Source organism: Nannospalax galili, unplaced genomic scaffold (genome assembly GCF_000622305.1).
Source record: "Nannospalax galili isolate Female #2095 unplaced genomic scaffold, S.galili_v1.0 scaffold429, whole genome shotgun sequence".
Lineage (NCBI taxonomy): Eukaryota > Metazoa > Chordata > Mammalia > Rodentia > Spalacidae > Nannospalax > Nannospalax galili.
In genome coordinates, this window is record NW_008360330.1 from 5,349,176 (window position 1) to 5,371,580 (window position 22,405).

General features: G+C 36.3%; 1 protein-coding gene across 4 annotated transcripts in view; it reads left to right on the forward strand.

The window, feature by feature from the left end:
- The window catches only part of Ralgps2 (Ral GEF with PH domain and SH3 binding motif 2), a 199,505-nt gene that overhangs the window by 68,529 nt on the left and 108,571 nt on the right, over positions 1 to 22,405 (forward strand). For all 4 annotated transcript variants that reach the window (XM_029560170.1, XM_029560171.1, XM_008826130.2 and 1 more), the window contains exons 5-8: positions 1,531 to 1,614; positions 7,863 to 7,952; positions 10,526 to 10,618; positions 19,545 to 19,671. In XM_029560170.1, the coding sequence (XP_029416030.1) occupies positions 1,531 to 1,614; positions 7,863 to 7,952; positions 10,526 to 10,618; positions 19,545 to 19,671 (394 nt within the window). The remainder of the gene's footprint in view (positions 1 to 1,530; positions 1,615 to 7,862; positions 7,953 to 10,525; positions 10,619 to 19,544; positions 19,672 to 22,405) is intronic.

The window sequence follows — 22,405 nt, forward strand, 5'->3', positions numbered from 1 at the left end:
TGTACTGAGCTAAAAAGGTCTTTTGTCTCTTAAGTTCTGGACCGTTTTCTCGAATTGCTTATTTCTGTTTTCTTATAAGGCTCCTGTTATTTAGATATTGACTCTTAAGGATTCTTAGCATAAAATTAATATCTTCCTGGGTTTTACCTAATGGAGATGGTATCTTTTCTCATCTATCTTAGAGTAATGACACTTTTTTTTCTTTATTTGGTTTTCTTTTGTTGCCTATCCAAATTAAGGCATTCTTTTTGTTTTTTCCTGTGGATTATCTCTGTCTCTGTCTCTTTTTCTCTTTCTCTCTCTGATGGCTGTTCCTGTATTATTAGAACCACTTTGATAAAGTCTATGCACAGGAACTCCCTTAAAAATCAAAGGAATTCAGTTATATTAGCATGTACCTATCAATATATATTTTTAAAACTGCAATACATATGTGCTTTATTAACAGTAAGATATGGAGGTGAGTCTAATAACTCATAATTTTGAAGTAATGGGACATGATATTTTTGAGCTATCTATCAACTGTAATGTGGTTCAAAAGTATAATTTTTTATTGGTGGTAATCACATGTATTGCACTCTACTGTGCAGCTTACATTCATAATTATAAAGGAATGGCTCATTTCAGTTAGAGATATTAGTATAAAATAAATTATTTTTTAATATCCAAGATCTTGAGCCATTCAAATTCTATTCTTAGAGTATTGGGGTAATCAAGAACCTCTTTGTTAGACGCTTCTTCAAATATCTGAATCCAACAGCTGTCAGGTGCTTACTGTGTTAAGTATGAGAACTTGAGTTTGAATCCCTAGCACCAATGCAAAAAGCTTGAGCAGCAGCACCTGTCTGTTTCCCTAGCTCTAGGGAGCGGGTGGATCCTGGGAACTGGCTGGCCAAGCTAGTCTAGCCTAAATGGGAGCTTTAAGTTCTGTGAGAGACCATCTCAAAAAGTAAGGTAGAAAATGATTGAGGAAGACAGCAAATGTCAGCCTCTGATCTATACACACACATACATGGGCAAGCCTATCAGCATATACATACATGCACATACCCCACAACACACACATACATACATACATACATACATACATACATACACAGAGAGAGAGAGAAAGAAAGGAAGGGAGGGACAAGGAAGGAAGGGAAGGACGGAGGGAAGAAGAGAAGAAAGGAAAAAGCTAATTATGGGAACTCTCAGTGATTGAATGGGCTTGGCAGTCAGTAGTGTTATGTCTTAGGAAATTCAACTTTTGTTATCTCTGGCTCTTTTCATTGGTGGGTTCAGATCTCTTTAGAGATCACTCCCCCATTGTGTCAATGAATAGAAGTTTGCCTAGATTCTTTTAGACAAGTAGTTTCACTCATATTATCTAATAATTTTTTGTGATTTTACAAAATAATTAAAATGTTAGATATTTCTATGTATTCCTATTGGTCATTCCAGAAAAGAACGTAAGTTGTCATTAGTCTGTTAAGATAACAGGGCTATTTCTTATTTAATTTGTATTTAATTTTCACCTTATTCTTCTAGGAGCTTTCAAGTTGTGGATGGAATAAAAAAGAAAAATACAGTTCTGCACCAAATGCAGTCGCCTTCACAAGAAGATTTAATCATGTGAGTTGTGTGTGAAGGGGGGGGTTGTGCGTGTGCACAGGTGTGCCCACTTGTGCGTCCACCTGCAGAAGCCGGAGAGCCAGAGATTAATGTTTGGTGCCATGTGTTGGTTCCCACCCCTCCCTTGCCTCCCCTCTCCCCCACATTGTTCTCTACCCTGGTGTTTTTGTTGGTTTGGTTTGGTGTTTGATTTTTGGTGGTTTTGTTTGTTTGTTTGTTTGGTTGGTTGGTTTTTGTTTTGTTTTGTTTTTCTTTTTTTTTTTAGACAAAGTCTCTCTTTGAACTTGAAACGTACATATTGACTAGGAAGCCACCAGGATCTTCCTGTCTCTGCATTCCCCCTACCCCCCAAGCACTGCAATACTGGGTTTTTTACTTGAGTGCTGGAGACAAATTCAGATCCTTGTGTTTGCTCAGTAAGCACTTAACCCACTGAGCCATCTCCCTAGTACCCAATGCTTTCTGGTTTGTTTGGTTTTTTTTTTTTTTTTTTTTTTTGCATCAGGGTCTCATGTTGCTCAGCCTAATTTTGAACTTGCTGTATAGCTGAAAAAAAAAACCTTGAACTCCTGATCTTCCTGCCTCTAAAAAAGCTAAAGTGAGTGCTTGGATTATAATCATCTGCCACCATACCTAGCTTCTTTTGTTTTTAAACTCCTTTGTAATTCTCATAGATTTACCAGAAATATATATTAGACTATCCTTATATACAGGTGTATATAAGCATATATTGTATAGCTGTGCTTGCTTTCATCTTTGTAAAATATGCTATCATGTAATATATATGTATATATAATTTTTCATCAAGTATGGTTTTTGAGGCATGCATAGTGATGAAGATAGCTCTATTCATTGATATTTTTCACCTTCTTAGAAAGTTTGCTAAATTTTTACCATTGTGAAGAATGTTGCTGTGAATATTCTAAGAGTCTTTTCTTGCACATGTGTAGTAAATTCTCTAGGCAGTGGCTTTATAGCTTTTTTTCTTGTTAGTCACAGTAGAATATCGTATACATTATACACAGGAGGCTGAGGCAGAAGAATTGTGAGTTCAGAGTCAGTTTGAGCTACAGTGGTTTGAAGCCAACCTACATTATATAACCAAGACTGTGTCTGAAAATAAAAAAAGAAATACACATTGCAACCCCCCACACATGGTTGAAACAGAAGTTTTCTGAAGTAATGTTTACTTGTGTTAGATGATATGTACTCTAATTTTTCTGTTACACAAAGCAGTTGGAGAAAATGGCTGCTTAAACATCAAGTTGATATTACAAAATGAGTAAAGAACACTGAACTTTTCTAATAAAGTATGTGCCTCAATAGAAAATATGAATTGCAGAACATGTGCATACTTAATTACACAAGATAACATCTTACTGTTTTCCAAATGTATATGTATGTATACATATTGATTGGTCCAATATACATTTTCATCAGCAGAGTAGTAATACAAGAGCTTTCATTTCTGCATGTCTTTATCTGCCCTTGCATTCTAACGTGTGAAAATTACATCCTCTTTCATTTTTGATATAGATTTATTAAATTCTTACTATATCTTGGGCACTATTCTAGATGTTTGTGGGCCTTTTCATTCTAGCTGTTAGTCTTGGGGAGTTATTTTTTTAATGAATTTTTTTTTTTTTGTCTTTTTGAGACAGGGTCTCCTTGTAGCCCCAGCTGTCCTGGAACTCAGTATGTAGACCAGGCTGGCCTCGAGCTCACAAAGATCCGCCTGCCTCTGCCTCCCAAGTGCTGGGATTAAAGACATGCACCACCACGCCCGGCCTTAAGTTAGCTAACAAAGTAAAGTAATGGGATTTTCATATATATGGCATTTTTACATATGTGGAATTTTCATGCATACTTAGTTGTTTTTAATAGACAAATATTTAAATATATTTATGGTATACAGAATTATATTTTTATATGTCTCTATATTATAGAACAACTAAATCAAGCTAGGTAGCATATCATCACCTTGTGATGACATGATGAGAAGAACATTTAAGATCTGTTCTCTTATTAAAGTATACTGTATATTAGTATTAATTAGCATCACTATATTTTATACTAGATCTCCCAAAGTCTTGAGTAACATATTTAAAAATGTATATTTTAGCTGGGCCTGGTGGTGCACACCTATAATCCTAGCACTCAGGAGACAGAGGCAGGTGGACCTCTGTGTGACTGAGGACAGTCTATTCTACATAGTGAGTTCCAGACCAGCTGGAACTACAGGGAAGCCCTGTTTCAAAAATATGCACACACACAAATCACATTTTATTCCTATATTTAGAAGTTCTGCTATTTCCAAATCACTATGTCCACTTTTATTATTTATTTCTTACTCGCTTTAAACTACTTAATGTAGGGACATATCCTTGTAATCACCATCCAAGTGAAAAAAAAATTTTTTTTCCAGTTGCCATTCTGGTGACTTTTTTCCTCCAAAAGTAGCCACTGTCCTGACTTTGCAAAGTAACCATTACTTTATAGTCTTCTGTCAACTAAATTTGGGTTCTTAACCCTAGAGGTCTTACTGATTTTTTTTTTAATCCTAGTGTTTAGGACTTGTTAATCTACATTTTCCTCCTTTATTTTTATTTATTTATTTTTTGCTATTTGCAGCATTACTATCCCAACATTTCAGTTATACCTGAATAAAACAGCCTGACTCTTAATTGTAGTTTTTTAAGCATGGGCCTGAACTTGAAGGACACTTATTCCCCCAGATGTCTCTTGGATCTGTGCCCTGGAACTGTGTTCAGGAACTGTGTAGATCTATGTCCTTGAATCAGGCCCCACTCACAATTTGTATTTAAACCCATTTCTCCAGCTTCAATTGGGGAAGCACAAGTTTGGATAGTTTGAATCCACCTTTACCAGACAATCTTGCCCTTCCATCTAGAATCTCTCATACACACAATGTCAAGCATTCTTTCTCAATCTTCATGTTTTCAGTGAAGATGAGAATGCTGTCTTTCAGTGCTTTGATATGTTACTTCTCAGCCATGTCTACATTCATTCATTATCTTTTGGGGTAGAGTAGTCAAAGTTCCCAGGAAACAAGATTAGATGACCAGGTCACAGGAGCACATAAGGTTAATTAAAAGTCATTAGTCCAGATTATGTTCATTTTATAAGTCACGCCTACAACTATTTACACGCAAATGAACCCAAACATTTGACTGTATGTTCTGTGTTATCCACAAGTTAGCAGTTTGTTTCAAAAATTTGGGCAGGTTCAGCCCCTTTAAGAGTATAGATCTCATTATATTTATTCATAAGGAGCCAAGTAATATCTGGTGGTCTCTTTTGTGATGTTAGCAATTGTTTATAAATCTAACTTGTGTTATTAAAAAGTAAATTCACATTTCATTATTTTTTATATACTATTTGGAATGCTTTTGCAGGGGAGAGGTATTTTCTTATACCTGTAATTTGCTTATCCTGGGGCCCATTTTAAAGGAAGGATATAGGAATTTAAGTTTTGTTTTTTCCTATTATTTAGGCATTTTGAAGATAGTGAACTGGTGTTCTATCATCTTCAGAGAGTGACAGATAGTTTTCTAGGTGTGTGTTGTTAGTTGTTTTCCTCTGGTGCCAGGACTAGGGCCCAGTTGCATATATGCTAGAGAAACGCACTATCACTGAGCTACACCCCTATCCCAATAAATTTTTGTTTTAATGTCATTATGAACTGATGAATTAAAACTCATACGTTTAAGTCCATTGTCATATTGTCTCATTTTCGACCAGTGGGTTCCTTAGGACTGACTATCATGAATTCATATTGATACTTCAAATGCTCAGGACAAGTTTTTACTACAACTCTGCATATCTTTTCCTCTACATCTTTATCTTAGTCTTCAAGAAACACAGATCACTCACTATGCCATGAACTATAGATTATTCATTTCCTTTATCCTGCAGAATAAGCAACAATCTCATAATAATAATGAGTTGAATATTCCTAGTTTGAAAATCCAAACCTGAAAACACTCCAAAATCCAAACCCTTTGTAGCACCAACATGATACCACTAGTAGAAAATTTTGTACCTGACTTCTTGTAGTAAGTCACAGTCAAAATGTAGTTACTCTAAAAACTATTAAAAGGTAAATTCTCAAAGGATTTAAATTAAAATTGCCTCTAAGTTATTGTATATAAGGTGTGTATGAAACGTAAATGAATTTGGTGTTTAGACTTGGGTCTCATCCGAGACAGCGCATGCTTATGCAAGTATTGCAAAATCCTAAAAATTTGTTCTTATTTGAATAAGGTATCCTCAACATGTATTAATAACAACAACATGACTAGAGAACGGGTAGGTTTGCAGATGTTCTTGCTGTTCTCCCTTGCCCATTTTTATAACTGAGCTATATACTGTCTGAGTGCATAGGAATTACAGAGCACACTCTTCTTCTAGCCCTCATTTTGTTGTTGTTTTGTTCTGTTTGAGACAGGATCTCTTTATGTAGCACTGGCTGGCCTGGAACTCGTAGAGATTTGGCCTGCCTCTGCCTCTTGAGTGCTGGGATTGAAGGCATGTGCCACAATGCCTGGCTACTTTAGCCCTCATTTAATTGTGGTTCTATGAACAACTATTTGGTGCTTACTACCACTCTTACATTGATGCCTGTAGTAATTTTTATTGTCTAAAGCTTGCTCTCAAGTAAATTACTTAGAGGTCATTAGAACAGTAATGCCTTTGTTCTTACATGAAGGCAAATTTCTTATGCTTTTTATAGGTGAAAATCAGTTCTATTGGGTAAAATATGCTTGATTATCTTTAATATATTACTCCATTTTTTTTTTCTTCTGGCTTAGAACTTTGCTATTTGAAAAGTCTGAAAACATTTTTTTTCTTATTAAACTATTTTTCTTTTGGGTCTTTTTTGAGACAGGGTCTCCCTGTAGCCCCAGCTGTCCTAAAACTCACTGTGTAGACCAGGCTGGCCTTGAACTCACAGAGATCCGCCTGCCTCTGCCTCCGGAGTGCTGGGATTAAAGGCATGTGCCACCATGCCCAGCTACTATTTTTCTTTTTTTAAAAATGTATTTAATTATTTTATGTGTGTATAAGTGCACCACAGGCACCTGTTGCCCACAGAAGTCAGAATGGGGCATCAGATCCCCTGGAGTTACAGATGGTTATTAGCTCCCATGCAGGTACTGGGAACCCAATTCTGGGTCCCGTACAAGAATAGCCAGTGCTCTTAACCCCTGAGCCATCTCTCTAACCCATTAAACTATTTCTTAGCAATGGTAATTCAGGGACAGTGTTCTCAGATGTGGCCTTAATTGGAACTGTTGGTTTTAGAACACCTATGCTTAGTCCTTTCAGCATGGGGATCTCATAATGTTGCTCACACTCCCAAGGAGAATATTCCAGCAATAAAGGAAGAGACTACGACATAATCTATTAGTACTGTTAGGTCTGTTATGACTATTAGGACATTTGCAATATTTGCCTTCTGATGAATGATTTTTAAATTTTTTATATTTATTACTTGTATGTGTATCGAGAGAGAGAGAGAGAGAGAGAGAGAGCGCTTGAGTGCCTTAGGTCACTCTGTATATGTGGAAGGCAGAGCACCACTTTTTGGAGTTCGTTTTCCACTTCCACCATAGGTCCTAAGGATCAGACTCAGGTTGTCAGGTGTACAGGGCTTGTGTGGCAAGTCTTTTTACCCACTGAGTCATCTTGCTAGCCCCTGATGAATGATTTTTTTAATAATGTTTTTGAAAAAGAAATTAAGAAGGCTTCATTAAATTAGAAAATAAGACAGTGCAGTCTTATCTGTTTTAGTAGTAAGAATACCATACTTAGGGGAAGGAGAGAGCATTTTTTTAATACTTAAATTCATCACGCAGTTGGGATTTTTTTCAATTTTTATTATTTTTTAAATTATTTTCATTAATTTTTAAGTTTATTTTAATCATATTTAGACCCCCTCCCATATATTCACCCCTGCAAGATTTCATGTACTCTGTCATAATATTATGTAAATTCAGGCCTAGAGAGTCAAATTTGTGTCCCCAAATATCATTCAGTGTGTGTCCATCCACTGGAGCCTAGTTAACCTATCTAGCATCACAATCTTAAACCAGCTCTTCCTCTCCCAGCAGTTATCTGTTGCCAATAGTTCTTTAGCTAAGGTTGGGGCTTTTTACTCATAAGGTACTTTTTAACATTAATATAATCTTAGTAAATCTTGTCCTTCAATTATTTTTTATTTCCAGGTAAGCTTTTGGGTTGTTAGAGAGATTCTTCATGCTCAAACATTAAAAATAAGAGCAGAAGTTTTGAGCCACTATATTAAAACTGCTAAGGTAAGTAAAATTTTATTTTTAGCTCACTCATTCAGCAGTGTTTTAAGTGACTACCTAGTTACTATTTATTAATCTTGATAAATAAAGACTTTGGAGTAAATAGGATGCCTGTTTTCTCTGCCTTTTCCTTTATTCCTGGTCTCCCCCTACTTTTGTAGACAGAAATGAAATTGTGATAAAATATCTTTATAAAGTATTAGACTATTCAGAGGGTAATGGAGAAAACTATGTAGAATTAAGTAGGAGAATATATAGTGATTTCTTATTTCTGTTTGCTTTTTTTATTCTGAAATAAATCTCCCAGCTATATAGAAAATAAGACATTTATTTATTTATTTACTTACTTGTTTAAGTTATAGTTTATTTCCATTCAGATTTTCACAGATTAAAAGATTGCATTTTATTAGAGTTTTATTTTGAGTGTTTTGCCTGCATTGTAAATGTACCATGTGTATGCAGTGCCCACAGAGTCTAGAAGAGGGTATTATAGTTCCCCCTGGAACTGGAGTTACATACAGTTGTTAGCCATCCTGTGGTTGCTAGGAACTAAACCCAGTCTTCTGCAAGAGCAGCCAGTGCTCTTAACCGCTGAGGCATCTCTCCAGTCTTGTTTTATTTAATTTTTGAAGTAGTCTTATTGTATAGCCCACCCTTACCTTGAACACGTGATCCTCCTCCCTCGTATTCTCAAGTGCTGAGATTACAGTGGTGAGCCACCATCGCCCATCTGAATAGTTACTGAGAGATGTAGATAATAAATACAGCAACAGAAACAGCATGCACTTCAAAAATAAATCAGAATTTAGGAGAGTGGAACAAGACAGGAAGAGAGTGAGATAACCTTTAACAACTACAAATTTATATTAAGTACTGAAAAGTATAGTATTTGTAGCCACATTCATTCTTCATGATTTTTGTAATATAGCTTACCTCACTTGTGAATTGAAAGGTGGTAAAGCAAAGATACCATACTTACCAATTTAACTCGAAATTCCTCCCATATTCTTCCTGAGCACATGGAAAGAATTGTATTCTAACAAATTCTGTGGCACTAGGTGGCAGGACTAGCCTTCTACAAATGTGAGATTTTGAAGAAATGTCATAGGAATTTTTTAAAAACATTCTTTGTGATAAGTAAGTATCAGTTTTAGCTAAAGAAATGAATGGCTTTTTTCATAGATTCTGAATTTCTATTGCTTTGTGGTATTTATATAGGTTTTAAATTTATATATATAATTTATATACATATATATATGTTTTTGTCCATCTTGCCTCACTCATTTTTTCTTACCAAATCATTTTCTATTCAGACTCTCAGACTTTGACTTACATTTGACAGCTTTTGCTTTTACTTCAAGCCCTAATTTTATAAATTTTTTTCCTCACTATTAAATCACTATCTGGCTGTCTGCCTTCTGTATCAGTTTGTTATAAAAGTTCCAAGTCTGTCTCTTCTTTAGTACCTATGCCAGTATTCTGTTGAGAGAACTGACAGCATTCTATGTAAACATGTATAAAGAGATTTAAGCGTAAGATGTATGAAGAGATTTAAGAAAGTTGCTTGAATGATTGGAGAGGCTGGTAAGTCTGAGAACTTTAGGGCATGCCAACAGGCTACAAACTCATATAGAAGCCAAGGCAATAGTGTCAGGTTAGAATTTCCTCTTTTCTTTATAGATCTTCTACATTTTTGCATATATCAAGTTTAATGTGATGTTGAGTCCCTAGTAAATATTTAATATACATTTATTTAATGACTAGTTTCCCAACTGTTTTATATAACCTTCCTCTATGAATGCTTGTGTCCTGTTTTATATTGTTATTTTGTTTTTGTTTGCTTTCTCTGGGTTTTCAATTTAGTATGTCCCCTGGAGCTTTTTATGCTTAGTGCTTATCTGGTTGCTTGAAATAGCTTTAAAATTACTTATTTTTGGATACTACCTTTGGGATAGAAGTATTGTGTGGTATGACAAAAATTTTGGGAAATTAGCAATAAATATTAAGTGGGTCTCTTGACAAATTAGTGAAACCTACTGTTAGGTAAGTTTCTTGCATGCATACTATAATGAGCAGTGTCCTAGAATGAATTAGTAACAAAGGATCTAGGGTCTCAGGCAGGAGAAAGCAAGAAGTTGAGGAGCACTGTGGACAGCGATTTGAACTCTAGTACTGGGTTAATAGGGGTACTGGCCAGGAAATCAAAGCTGAGGAAACCCTTTCTTGAAACTTGGAACACAAAACAGAAGATTAGTAATATTTTATTGCAAGGAATGAGATTTCTTACCAGAACCAGGGTGCATCATTAGTCTTGATACTGAGCCATAGCTTTTTAAAATATATACCCATTTAGAGGTAGATTTATTCCCAGAAATTGGGGGACAATCCCAAAGTAGAATATGGAAGTTCTGTTGTGGACCAAAGATAATTTACTAGGTACTCTATAAAGAAAAATTTCAACAATGACAGCAATAAATACTAGAACACTACCAACTGCCTATATTGTATGTTAATCTATATTTTCTTGTATTCAGTTTTAAAAAGAAATCCCTCTCCCCCTTTTCTTAAATCTTCAGAAACTATATGAGCTTAATAACCTTCACGCACTTATGGCAGTGGTTTCTGGCTTACAGAGTGCACCGATTTTCAGGTTGACTAAAACATGGGCGGTGAGTAAAGTTGCTTAGCTTAATGGAAGATTAACTTCCTATGGGAAGTAATGATTTGTTTCTCTTGTAATTCTTAATAAGATGAATATTATATAGATAAGAATTCTTAAATTGCTTTGTATTATGTTATTTGAAACCTACATTTAAGGGTATTATACAAAGTTTATGAGGTGATTTGTGGGTAGAGTAAGGCTGGGGTTGGTTTAGTGAATCATTTTGGATCTCTCATTAGGCATCTTTGACAACATCATGTTTCATATTCACCTGATTGGAAAGTATACCTGCAAAATAATTGCACTTAAAAATTATATTTTTGGTAAATTTTAAGAAGATCTAAACATAATCTTTTAAAAATTTTTACTGATTTCATTATTTTTTAGTCATCAACCTTTAGCGTAATGAAAAATCTGATAGTAAACATGGATTATTTCATGTGCTGTGCATTCTGATACTGCAGTGGTCATACTGGGTTCTGTCGGCATTTGCAGATACTGTCTTTATTTTTTAAATTTTATTTTTATTTTATGTATATGCGTGTATTGCCCGCATGTAGGTAAGTACACTCGTGTCATGCAATACCTGCAGAGGTCAGAAGAGGTTTGTCGGATCCCCTGGGACTGGAGTTGTGGACAGTTGTTAGCTGCCATGTGGGTGCTGGGATTCAAACCCGGGTCTTCTGCCAGACCAACCAGTGTTCTTAACTGCTGAGCCATCTCTCCAGCCCTATCTTTATTTTTTTAAGCTTTGAGCAACATAACATTCCAATCTTCCTAAATTGTCTTTTTTCCTTTTTTAAAAATGGTAGGACTAGGGCTTTACACAAGCACTGTATCAGCTACAGCTGCAGACCATTTTTCACTGTTTGTAGCTTTTGAGATATGATCTTACTAAGTTTCCCAGGCTAGCTTTGAACTTGAGATCCTCTTGCTTCAGCCTACCAAGTAGCTGCATTTATCAGCCTGCTGTACCAGCTCTTTCCAGGTATTTTTTTACTTAGATTTTATACAAGTAAAATTTTACATTAAATTAAATTTGTTTATATTCAGTGTCATTCTTGTTTTTTGTGGGGTTGTTTTGTTTTGCAGTGCAGTAATTAATTCCTAAGCACACATCCTAAGCAATTGCTACACTTCTGAACTAATATATTCCTCAATATTGTTCTTTATATTTAAAGGAATGGTTCTTTTTTTCCAGAGTTGTTAGTATATGGGCTGTGTTTGTGTGCGTGCGTGCGTGCGTGCGTGCGTGCGTGCGTGTGTGTGTGTGCGTGCGTGCGTGCGTGCGTGCGTGCGTGTGTGTGTGTGTGTGTGTGTGTGTGTGATAGGTTCTTGCTGTATAACCCAAACTGGCTTTAAACTTGTGGCTCTCCTGCTTCAGCCTCCCCCATGCTGGGATTATAGGTATGCCACTCCACCTTGCTTAAGTCTTAACACTCTTGTGCTTGATAATAAAAACATTGACTTTAAAAACTTATTTATTTTGTCTTTTGAGACAGTGCCTTGCTTTGTAACCCGGATTGAATGTGACCCATGCTGAATGCATGAACCTCCTGCCTCAGCCTCCTGAGTGCTGGGATTATAGGTGTGTATCACCACACCCAGCAAAAAACTTATTTTTAAAAATGTCTAAAATACCATTTGTATGTGTGTGTGCGCACGCGCATCTGTGCATATGTGTGAAGGCAAACTCGGGTGTCGTTCCTCAGGAGCCATCTACCTTGATGTTTGAGACAGGAACTCTCATTGGCCTGGAACTCACCAGTTAGGCTAGATAAACTGGCCAGTGAGCGCTCCAAAATCCTTTTGTCTCTATCACCCTAGTACTGGGATACAAAGGCATACCACCACCACACCCAGATTTTTTACATGGCTCCTGAGGATTGAACTCAAGACCTTGTGCTTGCAAGGTAAGCAACTTTATCAACTGAGCCATCTCCTTAGCCCTCTCACTTTGTCTGTAATCAACCAAGTAAGTACTGCTTTTGCTTTTCCTAGTGTTTGAAGAGACAGGTTTCTCATGGAAATTAAAGAGTTTTATATTGCAGAGCTATTAGTTATAGAAGACCTTATGATCCTTTCCTGTTTGTTGCTCAGGTGAAGGATTTTCCTACTTTAAAAATTCTTTTTATTTTTTAAAATATTTTATTTTATTTATTTTTTTGGTCTTTTTGAGACAGGGTCTCCCTGTAGCCCCTGCTGTCCTGGAACTCACTATGTAGACCAGGCTGGCCTTGAACTCAGAGATCTGCTTGCCTCTGCCTCCTGAGTGCCTGTATTAAAGGCGTGTGCCACCACACCCGGCAAAATATTTTATTTTTTATTTTTATTTTATGTGTATGAGTGTATTGCCTGCTTGTATGTCGGTGTACCCGTATTGTGCATTGCCCACAGAGGTCAGAAGAGGCTGTTGGATTCCCCTGGAACTGGAGTTATGGATGGTTGTTAGCCACCATATGGGTACTGGGGATTTAACCCGGGTCCTCTGTAAGAGCAGCCAGTGCTTTTAGCTGCTGAGCCATTTCTCCAGCCCCTAAAGATTCTTTTTAATAATAGTGGCCTGTTCTCTTAAATTTTGGATACCATAGGAGGGATGGAAATAATCACAAATAAATAGTTATAAATTCTGTCTTTTTTTTAATTTAAAATTTTTTATTTTTCATATATATATATATATTTTTTTAATGTGTATGTGTGTATTGCCTGCATATAGGTAAGTGCACCCGTGTCATGCAATACCCATGGAGGTCAGAAGAGGCTGTTGGATTCCCTGGGACTGGAGTTACGGACAGTTGTCAGCTGCCATGTGGGTGCTGGGATTTGAACCCGGGTCATCTGCAAGAACAACCAGTGTTCTTAACCACTGAGCCATCTCTCCAGCCCCGTCTTTAATTTTTAAAAAACAAAATACATTTATTGAGCAACAATGATACATTTTAGAATTATGCAGTGAAAAGCAGATTTCTCAATGTTCTCAAATTCCTAGAATGTTACACTTTGAGATTCAGAAAAATCAGGATTACTTTGTTTTGTTTTTACTTTTATTTTTAAAATATTTTATTATTTTTATTTTGTGTGTATGACTATATTGCCTGTATGTATATAAGTGCGCTTGAGTTGCGTATTGCCCACAGAGATCAGAAGAGGGTGCTGGATCTCCTGAAACTGGAGTTATGAATGGTTGTTAGTCACCATATACATGCTGGGAACTGAACTCGAGTCCCCTGCAAGAGCGGCCACTATTCTTCACTGAGCCATCCAGCCCCTTTATTTTTATTTTTATGTGTATGAGTGTTTGCCTGCATGTATGTAAGTACATCACATGCATGCAAAATATGCAGAGGCCAGAAGAAAGCATTGGATCCTGGAACTGGAGTTATGAACAGTTGTTAGCCACCTTATGGCTGCTGAGAACCAAACCCCAGTCCTCTGCAAGAGCTGCCAGTGCTCTTATGTCTCACTATGTATGTCTGGTTGACTTGGAACTCACTATGTAGATCAGGGTGGCCTCAAACCACAGAGATGCCCCTGCTTCAGTCTCCGGTATGCTAGGATTAAAGGCTTTCATCGCCATGCTCAGCTTCAGAATTCTATCTTTAGAGTTCTAAAGAAAAGCATTGTATGCTGATTTATGTTGTGATTTAGAAATGAGATTTATTTCCTTCAAGTTAATTTTTGTTTTCCTTGAAAATATTTTTGGTACCCTCCATGTAGTTCTGGGGGAAAAAAAGTATTTTTATTTGGTAAAAGTGCCATTAATCTGTAATGAGCTTTTCATGCTTGTATAAACTTTAAAAAATTCCATTCTAGTGAATATTAAATCTCATTCTTAAGCAGCTGATATTCTGTTGTAGAACAATGAACTGTATCCAGGGGATCCGATGCCCTCTTCTGACCTCTTTGGACAGTGCACAACACGGGTGCACTTACATACATGCAGGCAATACACATACACAAAAATGAAAATAATAAATAAAAATATTTTTTAAAAAAGAAAAATGAACTATAAGTAAATTATTTAGTAACATGCTCTGAAAAAATCGATAGGGTAGAAAGAAAAGTAAGGCAACATTGTTTTTTAATAATGTGGAAAAAATATCTCATAATTGATAGTTGGATGGTATGTTAACTTTCCATCTGTAGCAAGATATCTAAGACAATCAACTAAGAGGTGAAGCTTATTTTAACTTGTATGTTTAGAATTTTTAGACTTGAACAGTAGGTCCTGTTGCTCTAGGACTGTGACTAGGCAGAATATTATGGGGATAGCAATAGCATTGGGTAAAACTGTTGACCTCAATGTAGCAAAAAAAAAAAAAATGCACACTAATAATCAACAGGTATGAGCGGAAATGCTTAGCCCCACTATTGATCAGGTCAGTGCAAATCAAAAGCACGATGTTATCACTTCACACCTACTAAAATGGTTGTTACCCAATGAACTTGCAAATGTTGGTTGAGGGAGTGGAGTAAAAGGAGCTCTTAACACACTGATGGTGGAAATGAAAATTAGTACAGCCATTATAGAAAACAGAGGTTCCTCAGAAAATTAAAAATAAAACTATCATATAACCCAACAGTTCCACCTCTGAGTCTGTGTCATAAGGAATTGAAATCAGTAGGTCAAAGAGTATCTGTGTTTCCCTTGTTTATTGTAGATTATTCAATTTGTAACCAAGATAAGAAAGCAATCTAAATGTCTGTCAGCAGATGAATGGATTAAGAAAATGTGGTGATAGTATGCGTACTATTAGCCTTGAAAATTTTATACTACAATGGTGGTGGTGGTGGTGGTAGTGGCAGTGGCAGTGGAGGCAGCGGCTGTGTGTGTGTGTGTGCGTGCGCGTGTGTGTGATTTAGCCTTAAAAAGAATATACTGCATTTGCATCGACATGGATGACCGTGAAGTTTATCCTAAACCAGAGAAATACTGTATCTCATGTAGAACCCAAAGTTGTACTAGAAGCAGACAATAGAATGAACATTTTTCAGGGTGGTGGTAACTAGGAGATGGTTAATGGAAACAAATCTTAAGATAAATTAAGTTTTTGAGACCTAAAGTACAAGCACAGTGATTATAGGTAATAATTTTATATTGCATATTTGAAATTTGCTGAGAAAATAGATCTGAAATGTTCTATTAGTTTAGAATCATAAATATATTAAATATATACAATTTTACCTTAGCATTTATGTGCCAGTAGCACTGGGGTAAAGATCAGTTATAAAATTTATAAGGACATGCACAGACTTAAAGGGAAGCCAAGACATATCTGAAGAACCTTAGTGAGAACATTAGTATTTGCCGTGACATAACAAGATTGTTGGATAATTTGGACAAATATAGCAGGTTTAGCTATATCTCTACCAATGAAACCAAATGTAGAACCCAGAAATAGATCTCCTTACTTTCAGTCTCTCACGTGACATAGAAAGCAACATAGATTGGTGATGAAATGAGGGACAGTTTATTAACTAGACCTAGAAGATAGATTATTAGTTTGGGATTCCTGGGGCTGGAGAGATGAGTCAGTGGTTAAAAGTACTGGCTGCTCTTGCACAAGACCCAGGTTCAAATCCCAACACTCACAGTATGCTAACAACTGCCCCTAACTTCAGTTCCAGGGGATCTCACTCCCTCCTCTGGCCTCTGTGGACACTGCATGACATGGGTGCACTTACATACAAGCAGGCATAACACTCATACATATAAAAATATATAAATCAAAAAAAAATTTTTAAGAATTCCTGTTCAACTGGACATGATGGCAAGCCTTTAATTCCAGCACTTGAGAGGCAGAGGCAGGTGAATCTCTTTTAAGATCTGGGCCAGCCTGATCTACACATTGAGTTCCAGGCCAGCTAAAACTACAGGGATTCCCTGTCCCCCCCCCCCAAATCTATTCATCAGAAGATACTTGAAAAAAGAACCTTTATGAAGCATAAGCTGTTCATTTAAAATTAGCATTATATTGGGCTGGAGAGTTGACTCGAGCAGTTAAGAGCACTGTCTGCTCTTGGAGAGGACTTGGTTTCAATTCCTAGCATCCATATGGCAGCTAACAACCGTCCATAACTCCAGTTCCAGGCAAATTTGATGCTCTCTTCTGACCTCGATTGGCGTTGCATGACATGGTTAACTTATATACATGCAGACAATACACTCCTACACATAAAATAAAAAGAATTTTTAAAAAATTAAATTAGCATTATAGAGCTATTATAGAAGAGAAAATATACGTGAAAACAAGATTATATATGTATCTTCTTGCATGATAGCTCAGTGTCAGGTGTTGAGTAAACAAAGCATTTGCCAGGAAAGAGGTATAACTGTGTGGCAGCCTGGGTATTTGGATTAGCAATCATGAAGCCCTGGGTTCCATCCTCAGTACCACCAGAAAGGGAGGGAGGCAATTGCCAAAGATTATAAACTGTATATGATAGGTACCATTTATTCAAAAGTGATAAAATTTAAGGAAATGACAAACCCAGTTTAGTAGCATGGATACTAGTTACCTCTTGAAGACAGACAGTTAAGGGATTTGGATGTGGAAAGAGCACTACCTATATAGGGAGATGTGGTATTAGTTTTGTAGTTCTTATTCAAAAGTGATAAAATTTAAGGAAATAACAAATGCAGTTTAGTAGCATGGATACTAGTTACCTCTTGAAGACAGACAGTTAAGGAATTTGGATGTGGAAAGAGGACTACCTATATAGGGAGATGTGGTATTAGTTTTGCAGTTCTTAGGAAGGTGATCCAAGTATATTTGTCACAAAGTTGAAAAATCAGGCCAGGCATGGTGGTACCTCCCTTTAATACCAGCACTCGGAAGGCAGAGGTAAGTGGATCTCTGTGAGTGTCAGGCCAGCCATAAGGGCTACATAGTGAGACCCTGTCTAAACAAAACAGAAGAACAAAAGCCAGTTTAACAAAGTCATGAAAGGGACAAAGAATAATGTAGTGTCATGAGAAAGATTACAATCTGTATCCAGACTCCAAGATACATACATATTTACTTATGTAAGTGCACACATTCATGCATTCTGCGTGGGGATACGAATTAAAATGATGAGAGATAATCAGGGAGTCTGTCAGTCCCAGTGGTGACTGGCATGGACAGGCAGTCAGTAATGTTAGGGAGCTGTAAAAATCTAGCCAGCAACATGTGGTTCTAGAACATTGTGAAGCACTTTGTTCTCCACCCCCCAGATTTTTCCTAGAGGGGAGAATATAATGAAATAACATTATAGAGATGATATAAAACTTCAGAAAAGGATTTGAAAAGACAAAACATGATTACTATGTTAAGTTTCTGAGCTATTGCTAAGGAAATATCTCTATTAACATCTCAGTTTGTTATATTCATATTCTTCCTCTAAATAATCCTTTCACACCCCAAATTGGATCCTGCTAACCTAGTTATGGATTTGGTAAATGATGAAATATGTTACTTATATATTAGACTATGTACTACTTTACTACAAATTTTATGTTTGAAATGTAGCAACATCAGTTAAGAGTTCCAACTAACCTGTTTCTCTTACTACTACACTAAAGTTTTTGAGTGATTAAGTTAGAGAAAGAGATAGGTTTCTTGCTATTCTTAGAACATTCTGTAACTCTTTTGTACATCTGAATGCTTTATTCTGTAGGCGTGAAAGGAATGATTAGACTTACTTCTGGCAAGCAGAGGTTTACACCTAATCTGGAGAACACTAATCAAAGTGTTTTGAAGTGGGCCTTGAGCGAAATTGTAAACCTCTGCTTTACACCATGTAGTATCTATTTTAAATATTAAAGCAATAGACTATTTAAAGTCATGTTTAGAGGGGAGGTTATTGCTCATTTTTCTGATAGAGATTATCTAAAGATAACTTGCATCTTTGAAGCTATGAAAAATAGGTCCCAACTATACTATTTATAATACTGGAAATGCTAGTGGATTAGGTGTCAGAAAACTTCATTTCTAGAGCCAGACTTTGAGACCCTGAAAAGCAGGAAAATACATTTGTGTAGGTAACCAGATGACTGAGAAAGTGTTATATATCTTCTACTTGCTAGCCCTTTGATTGTCTGTACCATTGTCTTCATCTCTAAAGTAATACTCATACTTTTATGTTACCCTTATAAGATGAGAATTTTGTAAATGAAGTGTTTGCATACAGTAAAAAAATCAATATCTTGATATGTAATAAAGTGAAGTCTTACTATGTAGTAATGAAATAGTAACCTCATAGGTTTGAAAAAAAGTTGTCCACAGGTTTTGATTGATTGCTAAATCAAATCAGCTTCTGAAGCTTTTAGTTACTGTTGTGGGCACTGACCTTGCTTGTCTTTTATTCCCCTTGATTATCTCCACTAATCTCAAAGAACACATTACTACAAACTGACTCCTCACGCCTGCCTCTTCACACAATCTTTTGGTTATGCTATATGTGATAAAGCACTGGTTAAGGAAAAAATGTGTTGTCCAAAGTCCACAAAAGTAGGCAGTCATGGCTTTACAACAGCCATCACTTGATTTGTCAAGAAAAATTGTTATTTATATCATAAAATCAATTTCTCAATGATTTTGTAAGAATGATCTTTTACGAGGCAGTCAGTTGAAATATTTGGGCATTTGAGCTGAATGTATATACATAATTTAAGTTAGGAAAAACAAAAATTGCTTAAAGTAGTAAAGATGAGAAATGATGTATTATAGTTTACCACTTAGAAAGTTTATGTGCATGTAAGGTGATTTTACAGATACTTTGAGTTATTAATAGACATCTCTGATTTTGTTTTATTTTTAGACTTCCAAAATAAAATTAAAGAAGATATAACTTTTAAATTAAAATCCAAGTTCATACAGCTTTCCATTCAGATCTTTGCTACAGTAAGATGGGACTTGTAAATAACTTAGGCTTTTCTCTTTGTTTTTTAGTTATTAAGTCGAAAAGACAAAACTACGTTTGAAAAATTAGAATATGTAATGAGTAAAGAAGATAACTACAAAAGACTCAGAGACTATATAAGTAGCTTAAAGATGACACCTTGCATTCCCTATTTAGGTGAGTTACTTCACGGTGTGTTCGTTATTCCTAGCTGTTGCTCTTCAGTAATTTATATGAAACTCAAGGCATTTTAAAAACTATATGTCCTTAAATGCTGCAAGATTACTAAATGCAAAATCAGCTGAAGAAGTGGTTATTGCCTGGAATGTATTTTCATATTAAATTAACCTTTTGTCCTTAAGGTTTTTCATAGAATGTAACATTACATTAGAAATGAGACATCTGAGATGATAGATTTTAATATTTTAGTCATGCTTTTAAGGAATGAAAGAGTACATTGTTATAAAGTGTAATACATTAACTGAAAACATTGATCCAAATTCTTACATTGTTGGCAGATATTTTAGTTTGAAATCTGAAGAGTAGTTTCAGTTAAATTACTGTTACTGTTTGCCTAGATGAATTAAGTGAGAATTTAGGTTAGTTCACGACAATTCTGTATTTATCATTTGACTAAGAATTTTTGTCTATATATATCTTATAGTATTAAATTCCATGAACTATTTAATAACAGTTTTTTTCAGCAAAATAAATAAGTTCTTTTTAAATTTGTAAATTAAATATGTTGAAAATGCTGTAGATGATATATATCTAGTATACATCAAAATAAGTTGGTTTGATTCTATGTGAAGATAAATGATAAACAGTTCTCATCCTGGTGGCCATCTCTTCTCTCTGCCTTTTATGTAGTTATCCACACTGGAGTTCAAGAGAGCAGCTTCTGAGAGTAATTAAAACTCTGCATTTGTTTAGGATACTTCACATTGTCCACATTGTCACCTTTGAGTTCTTTACACTAGTGACTAAAAGAAAATAGAGTCAAAGGGAAATGCTTAACCATTCACCTTTGGGTAGAGCACCAGCCTTAGTTCATGGAGAAAGCTGACTTCATTAGAACATTGAGGGATTCTGGTGGGGAGAGAGATGTTGAACATCCTATTGAAGGCATAATAACCCGAAGTGTAGTATAGTTAATGGCTATGTGTTTGCTATTCCTAGCTGTTGCTCTTCAGTAATTTATATGAAACTCAAGGCATTTAAAAAACTATATGTCCATTTAAAAAAAAAAACATAGTCTTAGCTGTGCCCATATTTAGAAATGCAACTTGAAGAAAAGGAGGAATAAAGGAGTTTTTAAAAATATATCTTCGTGATCTGTAAGAACATAAGCCTTCTATGTATAGGGCCAATAGACTAATTGGATCCACAGGTTTAAAATGGCTCCTACTGTGCTTACTTTCAAGTCATGTTAATTGCCTTCCTTTTGAACCTTACTCTCTTTAACTGGAGATACCATTCATAGGATTGAATCTTGTTCTTAAAGCTAGATGGGGTCATATTGATGTCTTTATCAAAGTTAGAAAACCAAACTCCTGAGAGGTGGGACCATATTTATAGTCCAAAGAACTAATTAATGGCATATCTATAGTCTAATGTCTTGATCTAGTATGCTCCAATTATACCTGCTAAACTAGTTCATTCTAAAATTTACTGATTCTGTGATTGCCTTTTTTTTCACTGATTTTTTTTTCTTATGCCAAATTTCATAATTTGTATCTTCTAGGAAAAAATTATGAATATTTTTAATAAAATGAGAAAAATGACAAATGAATCCTTATGCTATGATTTTAGTTCATGGATCATTGTTTTATATTGTTCCAGAGTAGAAACGTGGTACAGAATTTGTGTGTGTTTGAGCATGTATGCATGCACACTCGCTTGTATTCATGTACTCTCATGTGCATATGGAGAAAAGGAAGGGGTGGAAACAACTCCAGAAATTGTTGATTGGACTCTGGAAAGGGTTCCTGTTGGAACCTCTGTCTCTTCTCTCCCAGCCCTGAGACTTGAAGCACCAAGTGGGTTAAAGCAGATGAGGCAAAGCAGTGAAGTACAGATGTTAATTTGGAAAAGATATTAGAAGCATTGTCTTTTCTATATGTTTTGTTTGATCTCTAATGACTCCTTGGTTCCCTTTTTTATGTTCTCATGTCTTAAGATCTTCCTTTTCACCATGTGTTTTACTTTACCTAATAAAAGGTGCCCTATTATTAGGTATTAGCTATTGTTGCTTTCTTTTGCTCAGCATGCTGTTTCCTTCTTCACTCAATTGAAAATTTCCCAGTAAGGTTTCTTCTAACTTTGTATGCGGTCACCGCGAGCGGCAACCGCTCCTCTGTTCTCATGGGTGCCACTCCTTTGTTCTCATGGGCGTCGAGGCCGCTCCTCTGCTCGCCTGGGCTGAGGCCGCTCTTCTGCCTGCCCTGGGCTGAGGCCACTCTTCTGCTCGCCTGGTGCTGAGGCAGCTCTTCTGCTCACCCGGTGCTGAGGCAGTTCTTCTGCTCGCCTGGTGCTGAGGCAGCTCTTCTTCTTGCCCTGTGCTGCCTCCTGTCGTCGCTGCTTCTGCCCAGTCCCGGACCCCAGGGCTGGTGAGGAGATTGTCAGTGGAGCCGCATTCAGACACAGGAGACCAGGTTCAATGACACAGGTCTGGTTTATTGCAGGAAGGCACAAGCTTATATAGGGGTAGTGGTCCAGTCAGCACAGCAAGTAGGATACCTTATTAGCATAACAGGTTTAGCATCCTATCACAGTACAGCAAGTAGGATACCTTATTAGCACAACAGGTTTAGCGTCCTGTTAGCATAACAGACTTAACGTCCTATCACAGAATAGTGGGTAGGATGCCTCATTAGCATACTGGGTTTCAGATTACAGAGCCTGGATTCCT